Source organism: Oncorhynchus masou, chromosome 6 (assembly GCF_036934945.1).
Source record: "Oncorhynchus masou masou isolate Uvic2021 chromosome 6, UVic_Omas_1.1, whole genome shotgun sequence".
In the NCBI taxonomy this organism is placed as follows: domain Eukaryota; kingdom Metazoa; phylum Chordata; class Actinopteri; order Salmoniformes; family Salmonidae; genus Oncorhynchus; species Oncorhynchus masou.
Genome location: NC_088217.1, coordinates 23,647,453 through 23,666,420, shown reverse-complemented (window position 1 = coordinate 23,666,420; position 18,968 = coordinate 23,647,453). Strand labels below are relative to the sequence as shown.

The following is an 18,968-nucleotide window of genomic DNA, read 5'->3' as shown; positions in this document are numbered from 1 at the left end:
CCTGAGTAGCAGGCTATTAGGACCTGATGGAGGGACAATAGAACCCTGAGTAGCAGGCCATTAGGACCTGATGGAGGGACAATAGAGCCATGAGTACCAGGCTATTAGGACCTGATGGAGGGACAATAGAACCCTGAGTAGCAGGCCATTAGGACCTGATGGAGGGACAATAGAGCCCTGAGTACCAGTCCATTAGGACCTGATGGAGGGACAATAGAGCCCTGAGTACCAGTCCATTAGGACCTGATGGAGGGACAATAGAGCCATGAGTACCAGGCCATTAGGACCTGATGGAGGGACAATAGAGCCTTGAGTACAAGGCCATTAGGACCTGATGGAGGGACAATAGAGCCCTGAGTACCAGTCCATTAGGACCTGATGGAGGGACAATAGAGCCCTGAGTACCAGTCCATTAGGACCTGATGGAGAGACAATAGAGCCCTGAGTACCAGGCCATTAGGACCTGATGGAGAGACAATAGAGCCCTGAGTACCAGGCCATTAGGACCTGATGGTAGTTAGCAAGTTGGGTACTACCAAAGCATGCCCAGAGTGCATAAAAGGATATTACCGTGACTCAATGGTCACACTTAATTTTACTGCAGTCATGACTCATCACTGCCAGTGTGGCGGTAACATGGTCACTGCAACAGCCCTATCCTAACCATAAACTTAAACTTAAAAAATAAGGTAAAAATAAGGTAGTGTATATTCAACTGGCAGAAATGAATGGTGCCGGCTGGAACACACCCTCAAAGTGAGCTACTGACTAACAAAAGATAAACTATACAGTGACAGAACAGTGTAATCTCTTACACTCTTCTCTCCTTGCTTGTGGATGTATTACCTGGCAGGGGATGCAGATCCAGCAGCACACGTCTCCAGGCTGCATGCTCTTCACCTCGTTCTTCCTACAGGGGTCGCTGCACTGGGAGGTGGGGGGCCCCTCGCCCGGGCCCCTCCATGGCACCTGGCTGGTGTTTAGGATGAGGCCCTGGGCCCAGTAGCCCACCTTTAGAGGACAGGAGTGGAGAGGAGAGATACTTGGTTAAAACAGAAATGTGTCTTCTGCCTTTTTCCCAAATGCAGACACACACACACACACACACACACACACACACACACACACACACACACACACACACACACACACACACACACACACACACACACACACACACACACACACACACACACACACACACACACACACACGGTGAGAGGCACATGGTCAGCCGCAGTACAGCACCCCTGGATGGAGAGCTACATACCTTCCTGTACACGTATTTATCCTCCTCTTTGTGGTAGTGGAAGATGTTGTAGCGGCCCAGACTGTCTCCGTAGGCGTCGAAACGCACCATGTTCTCCGTGTCCGCAGGTCTGAAGGGAGCTGAGGGAAACAGAAGTGTTGATAATATTCAGTCAATCTTGTCTTGGACTGTCACAACTTCCACCGAAGTCGGCTTCTCTCTTTGTTTGGGCAGCGTTCGACATAACCGGTATTTTAGCCATCGCCGCTCCACTTTTCATTGTTCCATTTGTTTTGTCTTTTTTCCCCGCACACCTGGTTTACATTCCCTAATCACACTACATATATATTCCCTCTGTCCCCCCCATGTCTTTGTGTGGGATTGTTTTGTTACGTGTTTTGTGTGACGCGCCAGGTTGGTTTTTCCCGGGTACCGTGTTTAACCCGAAGTATGTTTAATTGTTAAACATTTGCATTATTTTGACTGTTGTCACGCTTTTCACTTTTGCCATTTTGGCTGGAGGTTTTTGAACTAGTTGCGACCGTCTGTTGTTGCTTCTGCCAAATAAAGTGTGAGCCTGACAACTCTGCTCTCCTGCTCTTGACTTCTATACCAGTAGATCACAACTCTCTGCTCTCCTGCACCTGACTTCTATACCAGTAGATCACAACTCTCTGCTTTCCTGCACCTGACTTCTATACCAGTAGATCACAACTCTCTGCTCTCCTGCACCTGACTTCTATACCAGTAGATCACAACTCTCTGCTCTCCTGCACCTGCCTTCTATACCAGTAGGTCACAACTCTCTGCTCTCCTGCACCTGACTTCTGTACCAGTAGCACACAACCTGACATGGACAATGGAAATAGATTTCAGAAATGCTTCTATATTGTTATTATTATTATTATTGTTATAGGGTGTGATGCCTTCTTCAGGGTTTCAGATGAGGGGAAACAGAAATATATAAATTATGACATTTAAGAGGAATGAAAACTCCTCTTTAGTTAGATATTGAGTTTTAATATATAGTAAAACATTTTTTTTACATACTTATGTAAAAGTTTCCTTCATCGAAGATATTATGTAAAAGTTGCCTTCATCGAAGATATTATGTAAAAGTTTCCTTCATCGAAGATTTTATGTAAAAGTTTCCTTCATTGAAGATATTATGTAAAAGTTTCCTTCATCGAAGATATTATGTAAAAGTTTCCTTAATCGAAGATATTATGTAAAAGTTTCCTTCATCGAAGATTTTATGTAAAAGTTTCCTTCATCAAAGATTTTATGTAAAAGTTTCCTTCATCGAAGATTTTATGTAAAAGTTTCCTTCATCGAAGATATTATGTAAAAGTTTCCTTCATCGAATCAGTTTTCTTTTTAATGAATTCCTTTAATGCAAACATCCATTCGTGAGGCATGTTCTCAAAATACTGCAGGTGGCTTGCTAAGCATCTTACTCAGTCTCTATTTGTTACTGATGATCCCATAGATGTTAATTCATGTTTTATCACTGCAAATTGAATCTTCACCAAACCTTTCTCAACTCCACAGGGACACAACATCAACTGAAAAAACAATCTCATGCTCAATCCAGATTAGCATTTGTTTCAAATTGCCCCAATTTGCCAATATTCATGATTAAATAAATACATGTAATACTCAATTATATTTAGACATCAGTCTAGGAGAGGCTCAGGGTAATAATAGGATTACTCTGTGATTCTGAATTGCTTGCAGAGCACTTACCTTATTACATTGAAAATAAGAAAAGTAAGAATAAAACATTTCATAAACATTATGAGTGGCAAAGATAGTTTCATTCTATAGTATATCTAAACTTGTGTGGTGAATGAAGTATAGGCTAACATTGTTATATAGACAGTAATCAAGTCACCTGACCTTATATGGCTGTTAAGGCCATAAAAATTTAATTACATTATCCACAGAATTGGGTGCACTCAATATGGCCACCGGTCCACCCATTATGGAATATTTACAAGAATGGTGATGGCCCCTTCTATTTACGCTATTTCTATTGTTGAGCACTTCACTCACCATCAAACTTGGCCTTGAGGATGAAGTCTCTATAGAACCTCTTCCCAGTGCCTGGTTTCATGGCATCGCATATCTTGGTGGCATTGGGTAGGCACACCGCCTGCCTCATATTATGCAGGGCATGAGCCATAGCATACACCGCGTTGACTACAAACATGATTTTGGACTCCTGCTCAAACTTGCCATCCCGCAGACTGTGTTCGCTACAACCAGGCTCTGTGAGACTACAGTCGAAGCGGTGCTCCCAGAATTCTCTGAACCAGGGGTTCCGTGTGTTAGTGTAAGGGTTCAGCTTGGTGAAGTAGTCTGCAAACTCCCGGATGGGGTAGGAGGCCAGCTCGATGGTGAAGGCCCCCTCTGCTGCTGTCTCGCTTCCCCTCACCACGCTCTCCTGAAAATCATTCACATTTTATAATTAATTGGAATGAAAACATAACATTTACTTAACTTACATCTGCAGTTACCAACATCACAGTCACAAAACATGACATGTTATCGGAAACAGCAGTAAAATGATGGGAATCGATTATTATACAGGAATTGGTTTTATAATTGTTTGGGAATCGGGAATCAACCATTTTTGAATGGAGTACCAGACCCTACCTGCGCCCCCCAGCCATCGCTGGCCACCCAAGTGAAGGTGCTGTTCATGCGAGCGGCAGCCACCAGCAGCTCCCTGGCATCCTCACTGCGTGTGAACAGGATGACCACCTTGGCGTTGGACTTCTGCTGCAGCGAGCGGATCACCTGGTCGTAGCTGAACCGGTTCATCGAGCGGCTCACCTGTTTGACCAACAAATTAATTATGTACTAACTTATAGTTATTGCATGTTACAATAAGACACAGTAGTCTTCAACACTATTGAATCATTTACTCTGTATTAATTATTTAGCTGTGACAGGGGCAACAACAACAACAACAGCAAAGAACAAACAAATAACAATCGTCTGACCTTAGCCGAGGTGGCGATGCAGATTTGGCGGGCGCGGGCCTCCTGCTGGAAGGCATCGATGCCCGTCTCGCCGTAGTCGCCCTCAGATGCCACAGTGGACACGTAGGTCCAGTTGAAGTAGCGCAGGATCTCAGCGATGGCCTTGGCCTGGTAGAAATCAGGTGGCACGGTGCGGGCGAAGTAGTCATAGCGAGACTTGTCACTGAGCTTGGCGCTGGTGGAGGCATAGCTGATCTGAGGGATCTGGAAGAGGCGGAGGAGGTTGGCAACCTGGTGAGGGAAGGAGGTAGGGAGGGATAGGGAGAGAGGAAGTGGGGGAGGGAGGGAGGGATAGAGAGCGAGGGAGAGAGGAAGTGGGGGAGGGAGGGGGAGGGAAGGAGGGATAGGGAGCGAGGGGAGAGAGGAAGTGGGGGAGGGAGGAAGGGGGAGGAAAGGAGGGATAGGGAGGAGGGAGAGGGAGTGGGGGAGAGGAAGCAAGGGAGGGAGGGAGGGATAGGGAGGGAGGAGGGAGGGATAGGAGCGAGGGAGAGAGGAAGTGGGGGAGGGAGGGAGGGATAGGGAGCGAGGGAGAGAGGAAGTGGGGGAGGGAGGAAGGGGGAGAGGAGGGATAGGGAGCAAGGGAGAAAGGCAGTGGGGGAGGGAGGAAGGGGGGAGAGGAGGGATAGGGATAGGGAGCGAGGGAGAGAGGAAGTTGGGGAGCGAGGGAGGGGGAGCAAGGGAGGGAGGGAGGGAGGGGGAGAGGGAGAGAGGAAGTTGGGGAGGGAGGGAGGGGGAGGGAAGGAGGTAGGGAGGGATAGGGAGCGAGGGAGGGAGGGAGGGAGGGAGGGAGGGAGGGGGGAGGGAGGGAGGGAGGGAGGGGAGGGAGGGAGGGAGGGAGGGAGGGAGGGAGGGAGGGGGGGGAGGGAGAAGTGGGGAGGGAGGGCGGGGGAGGGAAGGAGGTAGGGAGGGAAAGAGGCAGGAAGGAAGGAAGGAAGTAGAGAGAGAGAGGAAGAGAGAGAGAGAGTGAGAGAGAGAGACAGATGGAGAGAGGGAGAGAGGAAGGTATAAACTATGTTAGCTAGTCCCAGACATTCAACACCTACACTTACATGTGTTAAACACCGTAAGAGAGCTTCTTCCTCATGTCAAATTCACACTGACTATAATCATCATAGGTCTCATTTAAATGACTCACACAGTGACAATGGCTACAGCCTCTGTATGGTTGTAGGAGATATATATGATAGATGTGCCCGCCTTCGATTAGGTGATCTCAACAGGCACACATATTTTACAAGTAAACAAACAAAACAACTACAGCACACCATTCTCTCTGTTTTCAGAGCTAATTTATCAGGGAGTGATATCAGATCCTCAGCCCCAGTCCAAAGGTGTCTATGACTGCTTCCTAAGTGGCACCTTATTCCCTATATATTGGCTCTCACTATATAGTGAATAGGGTGCCATTTGGGTTAGCCGACTAGCATAAATCTTTAATATCTCTACACCTCAGAGGACCCTCTTAAGAAGATCTTCTGCTGTCCAAAAATGTCTCTCTCTTTATCTCTGCATCTTCAGTCCAAAAATGCCTATCTCTAATGTATCTCTGTACCTCGGAGGATTCTCTTTTGAAAAGCTTCTGCTGTCTACAGGGCCGGTTCCAGGTATAAGCAACATAAGTGACCACTTAGGGCCCCGCAGCTGCAAGGGCCCATGGCAAAATGCGTAGAATTGCAGGAAATTAACTCTAAAACCTCAATTTTTGTCTACCTGAGGGTTTGACATTGTAGATAGAGAGAGGTAACCAGCCAATGCTCCTTTCACATGTCACACAATCTAACACTATCACTAACCCTGTCTACAATGTCAGTTATCCACATTACCTGGAGCAAGAGCCACCCATCCCAATACAGATGGAAGAAATGGATGACAACCATATCTGTTTAATTATGTGATAACAACCAGAACTTTGAGACAAGAACTTTACCCAGCAGCTTAAAGCTGTCTAGTCTCGGGCCAGACACACTAAAGCCATCAGATAGGCACACTGAGGTGTGTGCGTATGTTGTGGAATCCACCATTGATATTTAGACACCATAAGCTTATTATGCCCCAAATAACTCAGACATCATCTATTAATCTACCACGTGGAAGCTATTGAAAGCGGATGTTGCTGAGAGAGACATAGGCCTAATCACATAATTGAATAGAACAATATTATATTGTACCTCTGTGGAAAGCAGAACATGTTGAATAAATAGTCAACATCGATGAGTGTGAGTGTGTGTCTTTAGTTTTACTATCCTTTTGTGGTCCAGAAGTCCTCCAAGTTAAACAAGGAAAATTGTGGGGACATTTCGCCGGTCCCCACAAGGAAAAAGGCTATTTAAGGCTTAGGCGTTAGTTTTAGGGTTAGTGTTAAAATTAGGATTAGGGGTTAGGGTTAGGAGTTAGGGTTAGGTTTAGGGTTAGGGGTTTGGTGTTAAGATTAAGGTTAAGGAAAGGGGTTAGGGAAAATAGGACTTTGAATGGAAATCAATTGTTTGGTCCCCACAAAGAGAGTAAAGCAAATGTGTGTGTGCACGCGCTCGAGCATTCGTGTGTGTATGCCCATGTTTGTTCTTGTAATACCACTGTAACTACCACCTTCTCCCTCGAGCACATCAGGATGCCTAGGGGCTTCCACAGCCCTACCATTCCCATGGACCTCATTTAACTCCTCACTCTTTCACACTTCAGATCTTCATTATTTCACCTGCCTTCCCTTCCCAACACATGACAATAGAATAGTGACTTCTAACTTTTAGTTGACTAATTAGTGGCCATCATCCCTTTAGTTTTTCGGCCAGCACATAAGAATATTATGAGACAGTTATCCATCTTCATTTGAGGAGATTAATCCAGTATTTGATAGTTCTGGCACATCATTAATACACCCACAAAGTTCTGTGTTCTGTGCAGAATAGCCTACAGTATACTGTATAATACTCTGCATAGCATGTGTTGTGAGACGCCTCATGTCGTGCTGCAGCTGTATGTTCCCATTACAAATGGAAAGTAGAAATCTCTTGAGTCATAAGTATTCAACCCCTTTGTTATGGCAAGCCTAAATAAGTTCAGGAGTAAAAATGTGCTTAACAAGTCACATAATAAGTTGCATGGACTCACTCTGTGTGCAGTAATAGTGTTTTATGTGGTTTTTTCATGACTATATCATCTCTGTACCTCACACATACAATTATCTGTAAGGTCCCTCAGTCGAGCAGTGAATTTCAAACACAGATTCAAACACAAAGACCACAGAGGTTTTCCAGACATTAAATATCCCTTTGAGCATGGTGAAGTTATTAATTACACTTTAGGTGGTGTATCAATACACCTCGTCACTACAAAGATACAGACGCCCTTCCTAACTCAGTTCACAAAGAGCAGTGCATCTGCTCAGGGATTTCACCATGAGGCTGATGGTGACTTTAAAACAGTTACAGAGTTTAATGGCTGTGACAAGAGACAACTCAGGATGGATCAACATCATTGTAGTTACTTCACAATACTAACCTAAATGACCAAGTGAAAAGAAGGAAGCCTGTACATAATAAAAGTTTTCCAAAATATGCATCTTGTTTGCAACAAGGCACTAAAGTAATACTGCAAAAAATGTGGCAAAGCAATTATCTTTTTTGTCCTGAATATGAAGTGTTATGTTTTGGAGAAAATCCAATACAACACATTACTGAGTACCCCTCTCCATATTTTCAAACATAGTGGTGGCTGCATCATGTTATGGGTATGCTTGTTTTCTTAAGGATGTTAAGGATCTAAGGATGGGGGAGTTTTTCAGGATAAACAATAAACTGAATGGAGCTAAACAAGGGCAAAATCATAGAGGAAAACTTGGTTCAGTCTGCTTTCCACCATACACTGGGAGACTAATACATTTTTCAGCAGGACAATAACCTAAAACGCAAGGCTAAATCTACACTGGAGTTGCTTACAAGACGACAGTGAATGTTTCTGGGGAGGGAACGAGTTAAAGAGTTAACTTGAATCTACTTGAAAATCTAAGGCAAGACCTAAAATGTTTGTCTGGCAATGAGCAACAACCAATTTGATAGAGCTTGAAGAATTTTGAAAAGAATAATGGGCAAATGTAGCACAATCCAGGTGTGGAAAGCTCTTAGAGACTCGCCCAGAAAGACTCACAGCTGTAATCGCTGCCAAAGTATTGACTCAGGGGTGTGAATTCTTATGTAAATGAAATATTTCTGTATTTAATTTTCAATGAATTTACAAAAAAATTCTAAAAACATGTTTTCACTTTGTCATTATGGGGTAATGTATGTATATTGGTGAGGAAAAATATATATTTAATACATTTTGAATTCAGGCTGTAACACAACAAAATGTGGAATAAGTTAAGGGGTATTAATACTTTCTGAAGGCACGATATGTGGCTTTTTTGATGCTCTATGACTATACAACACTGCCAGTGGACTGATTATTTATTCTGAGCACATATGGCCCATGTGCGTCTTGGTTATGTGATGTGATATGGTGTTCATTGTACTCTCTTAAATCAGATTGGACTAGATTATATCCTCATGTGATACCCAGCAATTCATTTTTTCCACTTTAATGGACATTGGGTTTTGGTCCGTATCGTTGAGACCCATACAGTACATGCCACTACGTTAAGTCCTGTTGTTACTTTGAGAGGACATTATGGGCTTGTCAATGATATAACGTGTGGGGTTGTGACCTGGATAACTTTCTCTTCCTGGTTTTTCAAAATGTCTGCCAAACACAATTAGCACCTTTTATGGTAGTAGAAGGCAAATGTGTGTAATTGTGTAATTATAATCTTTGTAAGTTTGATATTCAAATTGCTAAGTAAATATCTCAGGAATAGTGTGGTGAATTTTCAGGGCAATGTCCTATTTTTATAACAGCTTCTTAATGTACTTTGTAGTGGACATCAGGATGTGCTAACTGTTTTTTCTGTAAAGTTAAATTGTTCATATTTACTATGAACCAATTCCTTATGTCCACTACAGTGCACATACAATTACAAATTATTTAAAGAAGGGGAGAAGGGGAAGAAACAGGGGTCATATGGGGAGAAATGGAGGATACAGTAAAGAGAGAAAGAGAGAGCGAGAGAGAGAGCGAGAGCGAGATCAATACATGTAATTTTGTAGTGAACATCAGGATATGCTAACTGTTTTTCTTTAGCTACTCTAAAGTTGACTGTATAGTCATATTTACAATAAACCAATTCCTTATTTTCAATACAGTGCACGCACATACAACAAAACATAATAAAAAATATTTATCACTTAATAAATACAACTGAAGTCAGAAGTTTACATGCAACTTAGCCAAATACATTTAAACTCAGTTTTCACAATTCCTGACATTTAATCCTAGTCAAAAATCCCTGTTTTAGGTCAGTTAGGAGCACCACTTCATTTTAAGAATGTGAAATGTCAGAATAATAGTAGAGAGAATGATTTACTTCAGCTTTTATTTATTTCATCACATTCCCAGTGGGTCAGAAGTTAACATACACTCAATTAGTATTTGGTCGCATTGCCTTTAAATTGTTTAACTTGGGTCAAACGTTTTGTTTAGCCTTCCACAAGCTTCCCACAATAAGTTGGGTGAATTTTGGCCCATTCCTCCTGACAGAGCTGGTGGAACTGAGTCAGGTTTGTAGGCCTCCTTGCTCGCACATGCTTTTTCAGTTCTGCCCACATATTTCTATAGGATTGAGGTCAGGGCTGTGTGATGGCCCCTCCAATACCTTGACTTTGTCTTTAAGCCATTTTTCCACAACTTTGTAAGTATGCTTGGGCTCGATGTCCATTTGGAAGACCCATTTGCGACTAAGCTTTAACTTCCTGACTGATGTCTTGAGATGTTGCTTCAATATATCCACATAATTTTCCTGCCTCATGATGCCATTTTGTGAAGTGCACAATTCCCTCCTGCAGCAAAGCACCCCCACAACATGATGCTGCCACCCCCATGCTTCACAGTTGGGATGGTGTTCTTTGACTTGCAAGCCTCCCCCTTTTTCCTCCAAACATAACGATGGTTATTATGGCCAAACAGTTTTATTTTTGTTTCATCAGACCAGAGAACATTTCTCCAAAAAGTATGATCTTTGTCCCCATGTGCAGTTGCAAACCATAGTCTGGCTTTTTTATGGTGGTTTTGGAGCAGTGGCTTCTTCCTTGCTGAGCGGCCTTTCAGGTTCTGTTGATATAGGACTAGTTTTAATGTGGATATAGATACTTTTGTACCTGTTTCTTCCAGCATCTTCACAAGGTCCTTTGCTGTTGTTCTGGGATTGATTTGCACCTTTTGCACCAAAGTACATTAATTTCTAGGAGACAGAACGCATCTCCTTCCTGAGCGGTATGACGGATGCGTGGTCCCATGGTGTTTATACTTGCATACTATTGTTTGTACAGATGAACATGGTACCTTCAGATGTTTGGAAATTGCTCCCAAGGATGAACCAGACTTGTGGAGGTCTACAATTTTTGTGGAGGTCTTGGCTGATTTCTTTTGATTTTCCCATGATGTAAAGCAAAGAGGCACCGAGTTTGAAGGTAGGCCTTGAAATACATCCACAGATACACCTCCAATTGACTCAAATGATGTCAATTAGCCTATCAGAAGCTTCTAAAGCCATGACATTATTATCTGGAATTTTTCAAGCTGTTTAAAGGCACAGTCAACTTAGTGTATGTAAACTTCTGACCCACTGGAATTGTGATACAGTGAATTATAAGTGAAATAATCTGCCTGTAAACAATTGTTGGAAAATTACTTGCGTCATGCACAAAGTAGGTGTCCTAACTGACTTGCCAAAACTATAGTTTGTTAACAAGAAATTTGTGGAGTGATTGAAAAACTAGTTTAATTGACTCCAACCTAAGTGTATGTAAACTTCTGACTTCAACTGTATGTTCAAAAACGTTTTTTTTTTTGCTGATTCTCAGAAAGATAATATGCTAATGAGCAGAGTATACTCCTAAAACAAGTACTCCCATTTGTGTCAGAAATAGAAAAAAAGACAAACAAAACAACTGAATAAAAACAAAACAAAAGTTTCATAATAAATGTACTGATTACTGCCTACCTACACTGTTGTCAACATTTCTACAGTCCTACGGATGGCATCTTACAGCTGATTGAGAGATTTTGTCCTCCAAATATCTGGGGTATTTCATCTCAAGGACACTGTTCCATAAATAAACATCAGTGCACCAAAGTGGATGGACATAAGGCAAGCTGGAGAGAGCAGAGAGATCAGCTAGTATGGTGAGTGCAACACTAACATACTCTGTGGAGTGTGCCTCCCTAGAGGGTTTCTCTATAAACTGACCATAGAGTTGGAAAGGGGGCACACTTCACACAAAAACCTCATGGGGCTGTCCATGCTGTCACAGAAGTGATAATGGCAAAGATAAGTGATGGTCTCTCTTCCGACCTCGATGGAGTTGACTGACATTAACACTGATCTCAGAACAGTCTTGCACTTAACCCACTCTGACAGTTCCATTTAAAATGCCCTGTATACCACAGGCCTGGGAGAACAGCAGACACACTACTGGTTCAAGAGGACAAATTGAGTAAATATGACGTATTTAGACAGGCAAAGTGCAATGCTCCCCCTGGATAACAGCAATCCATTCCATGTCCCCTTTCTGTGTAGACGCAGGGGCATCTACACTACTGTACGTACAGTACCAGTCAAAAGTTTGGACACACCTACTTATTCAAGGGTTTTTCTTTATTTTTACTATTCTCAATATTATAGAATAATAGTGAAGACTTCAAAACGATGAACACATATTGAATCATGTAGCAACCAAAAAAATGTTAAACAAATCAAAATATATATTTTATATTCGAGATTCAAAGTAGCCACCCTTTGCCGCATTCTCTCACCAGCTTCACCTGGAATGCTTTTCCAAAAGTCTTGAAGGAGTTCCCACATATGCTGAGCACTTGTTGGCTGCTTTTCCTTCACTCTGCGATCCAACTCATCCCAAACCATCTCAATTGGGTTGAGGTTAGGTGATTGTGGAGGCCAGCTCATCTGATACAGCAATCCATCACTCTCATTCCTGGTCAAATATCCCTTACACAGCCTGGAGGTGTTTTGGGTTATTGTCCTGTTGAAAAATAATTGATAGTCCCACTAAGTGCAAACCAGATGGGTTGGCGTATTGCTGCAGAATGCTGTGGTAGCCATGCTGGTTAAGTGTGCCTTTAATTCTAAATAAATCACTGACAGTGTCACCAGCAAAGCACCCCCACACCATCATACCTCCTCCTCTGTGCTTCACGGTGGAAACCACACGTGGACATCATCCATTCACCTACTCTGTTCACCTACTCTGCATCTGTGAATCAAAAATCTCAAATTTGGACTCATCAGACCAAAGGACAGATTTCCACTGGTGTAATGTCCATTGCTCGTTTCTTGGCCCAAGCAAGTCTCTTCTTCTTATTGGTGTCCTTTAGTAGTGTTTTGCAGCAATTTGACCATGAAGGCCTTATTCATGCAGTCTCCTCTGAACAGTTGATGTTGAGATATGTCTGTTACTTGAAGTCTGTGAAGCATTTATTTGGGCTATAATCTCTGAGGCTGGTAATGTATCATCTGCAGCAGAGGTAACTCTGGGTCTTCCTTTCCCGTGGCGGTCCTCATGAGAGCCAGTTTCATCATAGTGCTTTGAAATTTCTTGACATTTTCCACATTGACTGACCTTCATGTCTTAAAGTGATGATGCACTGTTGTTTCTCTTTGCTTATTTGATCTGTACTTTCCATAATATGGACTTGGTCTTTTACCAAATAGGGCTATCTTCTGTATACCACCCCTACATTGTCACAACTCAACTGATTGGCTCAAATGCAATAAGAGGGAAAGAAATTCCACAAATTAACTTTTAACAAGGCACACATGTTAATTGAAATGCATTCCAGGTGTCTAATTCATGAAGCTGGTTGTGAGAATGCCAATAGTGTGCAAAGCTGTCATCAATGCAAAGCGTGGCTCCTTTAAAGAATCTCAAATATAAAATATATTTTAATTTGTTTAACAGTTGTTTTGGTTACTACATGATTCCATATATTATTTCATAGTTTTGATGTCTTCACTATTATTCTACAATGTAGAAAATAGTAAAAAATAAAGAAAAACCCTTGAATGAGAAGTTGTATCGGTCACGATCGTTATAATGAATGTCGGACCAAGGCACAGCGTACTTAGAGTTCCACATGTTTATTCAGATGAAACTCACAAAAAACAATAAACAGCAAATGAAACGTGCAGCAAATGGAGTGCTCACAAGCAACTAACCAAAAACAAGATCCCACAAAAACCCAGTGGGAAAGGCTGCCTAAATATGATCCCCAATCAGAGACAACGATAGACAGCTGCCTCTGATTGGGAACCATACCAGGCCAACATAGAAATACAAAAACTAGAGTACCCACCCTAGTCACACCCTGACCTAACCAAATTAGAGAATAAAAGGCTCTCTAAATTGAGGGCGTGACAGTATCCAAACTTTTGACTGGTGCTTTATGTAGTGCGGAGCCGAAGATGGACTGAAATATGAATCCACTAAGAGCATTAAACTGTAACATATCATTAATAAAGCACTAAATACAACTGAAAGTCTTGTTAACTGAAGGTCATGTAAACTTTAATAAATACATTTTAGTATAAATTGGCAACTTCTATCAATACATAAGATACAGTAGCCAACATTGATTATAGATGCTTGGATTGGTTACCTGTCTATGCAACTGTTTTAAGCACAAGAGTGTACTAGGTAGCATGGACCAGAAATGACATCACAGCTCTCATTATCTGACATTTTATACTTTATTCCACTGCATGTATCCGACTACACTGAGGCAGGTAGTCACACATGCTTGGGTCCCACATCCTCCACCACTCTCAGACAGGCAGTGAAGTGTCAGTTAGCTGTCACCAGCAGAAACTGAAAAAGGATCAGGATACCACTGGAGTGTGTGACAGTAACTGTCTGTGTATGCCTTTCTGTACTCACTCTACTCTCCATGTCTCCTTTACTCTTTATGTCACTCTTTTTCTCTCTCTCATTATCTCTCTCTCTCTCCCTCTTCCTGTCTCCTTCCGAGGGACAACAAGAACACCTCAGCTGCCTTGGACCCTTATTAATTGATCAATTAAATCTTAGTTTCCAAAAATATAATTTTCAGCAACTTAACCTTTAATTGACCGAATTTCTTTATTCAATTTGTACTTAAACTCTGCTAATATGATTAGGGTAGACTGTATTATTGAGATAGAGAGTTTAAAATGCTAGCTGGGAGTAGCATTCCACTTACTGCTGCTTTAACTCTGGCCAGGTTCAAAGGGGGGTTACATACTGTATTTGTTTATGTATGAGTGGAATCATAGCAAGAGCAGTTCCATCACCACACCTCTGGCAACCTCCAGTCATTTCAGCTGTTAAATGTTGATATGAAAATATGAAAATGAATGTGCAGAAGCCTATATATATTCCCCAGAGTAGACTTGCTGTGTTGCAGCAAATATGTTGCAAAAACCAACTAATGGGATTTAAAATATAATTACTAACAAACTCCCCTGGTTAGCTTTTAAGCATAACTGATAGAATGAGAGAATGCAGCTTATAAATCCATCACTGACAATGCAGTCCTTTAAGGGTTGAGAGTTTGAGTTATACATTGCATCTCTATACATACATGAGACTACATAGACATAATGCTCCAGAGACTGTTTGAGAGCTAAGAGTTCCAGTTATAGGTACAATAAAGTCTCACGTAATTGGTCAGCTCCTCGATTAAGCTCTGTGTCCATACCTGTTAAGAGAAGAGATGAAAAGATGTGGAGAATGAGGAGCGGAACTGGAATGTGGAGTTGTCCCCTTCTCTTCCGAAATTTGAAAGATGCTAACACCTGCAAAATTTTGATTTGTTCAAACAACGCATAAAAAATAAAAATAAAAACGGAACTACTGCTGCTCGTTATCCCACACATCCCATTCCTTCCCAACAGATACTATGGTACCAGTTACAGTGGGGCAAAAAAGTATTTAGTCAGCCACCAATTGTGCAAGTTCTCCCACTTAAAAAGATGAGAGAGGCCTGTAATTTTCATCATATGTACACTTCAACTATGACAGACAAAATGAGGGAAAAAAATCCAGTTAAGGGTTCTGTATCCCAATGGACAGGATGCATCTACACATCAAACTATACATCCATCAATACATCCATCAATGCATCCATATATACTCCCATCTATACATCCATATATACACCCATCTATACATCCATCAATGCATCCATATATACTCCCATCTATACCTCCCATCTATACATCCATCTATACACCCATCTATACATACATATATACTCCCATTTATACATCCATCAATACATCCATATATACACCCATCGATACATCCAACATCCATCTATACATCCATATATACACCCATCTATACATCCAACATCCATCTATACATCCATATATACACCCATCTATACATCCAACTATACATCCATCAATACATCCATCTATACATCCATATATACACCCATCTATACACCCATCTATACATCCATCTATACATCCATCAATACATCCATCTATACATCCATCAATGCATCCATATATACTCCCATCTATATATCCATCTATAAATCAAACTATGCATCCATCCATACATCAAACTATACATCCATCTATACATCCATCAATACATCCATATATACATCAATCTATACATCCATCAATACATCCATATATACATCCATCCATTCATCAAACTATACATCCATCAATACATCCATCTATACATCCATCAATACATCCATATATACATCCATCCATTCATCAAACTATACATCCATCTATACATCCATCCATACATCAACCTATACATTCATCAATACATCCATCAATACATCCAGCTATACATCATCTATACATCCATACATACATCAAACTATACATCCATCAATACATCTATATATACATCCATCTATACATCCATATATACATCCATATATACATTCATCTATTCATCAAACTATACATCCATCTATACATCCATCCATACATCAACCTATAGATCCATCCATACATCCAACTATACATCCATATATACATCCATTCATACATCCACGAGAGACGGTTTGATGAGAAGTCACCTCTTCAGATGAGATAGGAGCAGAGAAGGGGCTGAGTTAGAGGACGTATGTACATGAGACAGCCTGGGTGCGGGCGAGTGGCAGCTCTTACTCATCTACACGTATGTCATGATTTTTTCAACATGGAAAGCCCATCTGTACATCCCAGAGGGCCATGCCAATCATGAAGATGGGATGACGAGGAAGGAGGAAAGGAGGCTAAGCTACAGATCCACTATAGATGAAATGTAGAAGAGAGCAACTCCAGCCTGTCTTTTGGCCTCTCCTCTCCATCCAACCTTCTACCATTGGAACGTACGCACGCATTAACACACGAACACATACACACACTCTCAATCCATCCATCCATCCAGACTACTATCATGGGACCATACAAGCATGTGCATGATCGTATCAAATGCAGAGAGTCATTGTAACTGAATGTAATTATACTGTTATGATATGACAATCATTTGATTGCCAATGAGATGATGTAAATTGTTACTTTTTTTATCTCAATCTTGTTCTCTTTGGCAGTCTCTATGGCCATTAAGATCTGTGTATCCACTGTCCAAGGCAATGGTGCTTAGCTTTGCCTGGTTCATCATAATCAAAACCATGCCAGTATATATCATACACACTACAGGAGTGAAAAATTCCAGTCAGTCATTATTGACCGAGAGAGGCTGCATGATGTCTGGCTGTCTATTAAACCTTATCGATCTGTGTGTCAATGAAAAGTAGACGTGTGCTGAAGAAATCAGTAGAGTGCTCAACATTGAAATAACAACACCTCACAACCTCAGCATTGGATCAAGACTGGGGAAAATATACTGAACAAAAATAAAAACTCAACATGTAACATTTTCAAAGACTTTGCTGAGTTATAGTTCATATAAGGAAATCAGTCAATTTAAATTAATTCATTAGGCCCTAATCTATGGCCCTAATCTGGGAAGCCAGGCCCAGCCAATCAGAATGAGTTTTTCCACACAAAAGGGCTTTATTACAGACGGAAATACAACCTCCGAACCTCCCTGCTCCTTCCTCTGACAATCCCGCAGGTGAATAAGCCGGATGTGGAGGTCCTGGGACGGAGTGGTCTGCTGTTGAATGTACTGGCAAACTCGCTAAAACGACATTGGAGGTGGCTTATGGTGGAGAAATTAACATTCTGTCAACAGCTCTAGTGGACATTCCTGCAGTCAGCATGCCAATTGCATGCTCCCTCTAAACTTGAGCCATCTGTGGCATTGTGTTGTGTGACAAAACTGCACATTTTAATGTTGCCTTTTATTGTCCCCAGCACAAGGTGCACCTTGACCTTGGTCTATAGCAAGTGGCAACGGTGAGAGACTTGTTTCTGGAAAGGTGGATTTTTAAAAGTAGAAGCTCGAAATGTTTGGGTACAGACCTGGATAGTAAGACAGAAAGCTGCAGGCTATCTCTGCAGTAGATTGCAACTCTGCCCCTTTGGCAGTTCTTTCTTGGCGGAAAATGATATAGTTAGGGATGGAAATTTCAGGGTTTTAGGTGGTCTTCCTAAGGAAGAATTCAGACACGGCTAAGACATCCGGGTTGGCAGAGTGTGCTAAAGCAGTGAAACTTAGGGAGGAGGTTTCTTATGTTAACATACATGAAACCAAGGCTTTTACGGTTACAGATGTCAACAAATGAGAGCACCTGGGGAATAGGAGTGGAGCTAAGGCACTGCAGGTCCTGGATTAACCTCTACATCACCAGAACAGAAGAGAAGTAGGAAAAGGGTACGGCTAAAGACTATAAGAACTGGTCGTCTAGTACGTTCAGAACAGAGAGTAAAAGGAGCAGGTTTCTGGGCGCGATAGAATAGATTCAAGGCATAATGTACAGACAAAGGTATGGTAAGATGTGAGTACATTGGAGGTAAACCTAGGCATTGAGTGATGACGAGAGAGATATTGTCTCTAGAAACATTTAAACCAGGTGATGTCATTGCATATGTGGGAGGTGGAACTAAATGGTTGGCTAAGGCATATTGAGCAGGGCTAGAGGCTCTACAGTGAAATAAAACATTCACTAACCAGAACAGTAATGGATAAGGCATATTGACATTAGGGAGAGGTTGGCCTGGCATGCTTGGGAATGGTTGGGCTGGCTGGAGACCCGGCGATTCAGACAGCTAGCAGGCCGAGGGACGTCGTGACGGAGGAAAGTCTGTTTTAGCCTCCTCCTGCGGTTCTGTCGATAGACCAGTCGTGATGGTTTAATAGGACTCCGTGTAGCAGAGGGATCCAGTCCAATTGGCAAATGGATCTATTCAGCTAACAGTCCAGTATTCTCTAGACAGCTAGCGGGCCGCGGATAGTAGGCTAGCAGATGGTCATTCAGGGGATGTCGCAACGAAGGGGCCTGTTGGAAAAAAAGACCCTAGGGCAAATTACGTCGGTAGTCCAGTCGTGATGGATAAGCAGGGCTTCGTGTGGTAAAAGGGGCCCAGGCTGATTGACAAAATAGGA

The 18,968-nt window shown here is 42.0% G+C and overlaps 1 protein-coding gene across 6 annotated transcripts in view; it reads right to left on the bottom strand.

The window, feature by feature from the left end:
* LOC135541670 (metabotropic glutamate receptor 2-like) overlaps positions 1-18,968 on the bottom strand; it is a 70,387-nt gene that overhangs the window by 13,685 nt on the left and 37,734 nt on the right. For all 6 annotated transcript variants that reach the window (XM_064967987.1, XM_064967986.1, XM_064967985.1 and 3 more), the window contains 5 exons: positions 4,258-4,527; positions 3,908-4,087; positions 3,305-3,695; positions 1,271-1,389; positions 847-1,011 (listed from right to left, as the gene is read on the bottom strand). In XM_064967987.1, coding sequence (XP_064824059.1) covers positions 847-1,011; positions 1,271-1,389; positions 3,305-3,695; positions 3,908-4,087; positions 4,258-4,527 — 1,125 coding nt within the window. The remainder of the gene's footprint in view (positions 1-846; positions 1,012-1,270; positions 1,390-3,304; positions 3,696-3,907; positions 4,088-4,257; positions 4,528-18,968) is intronic.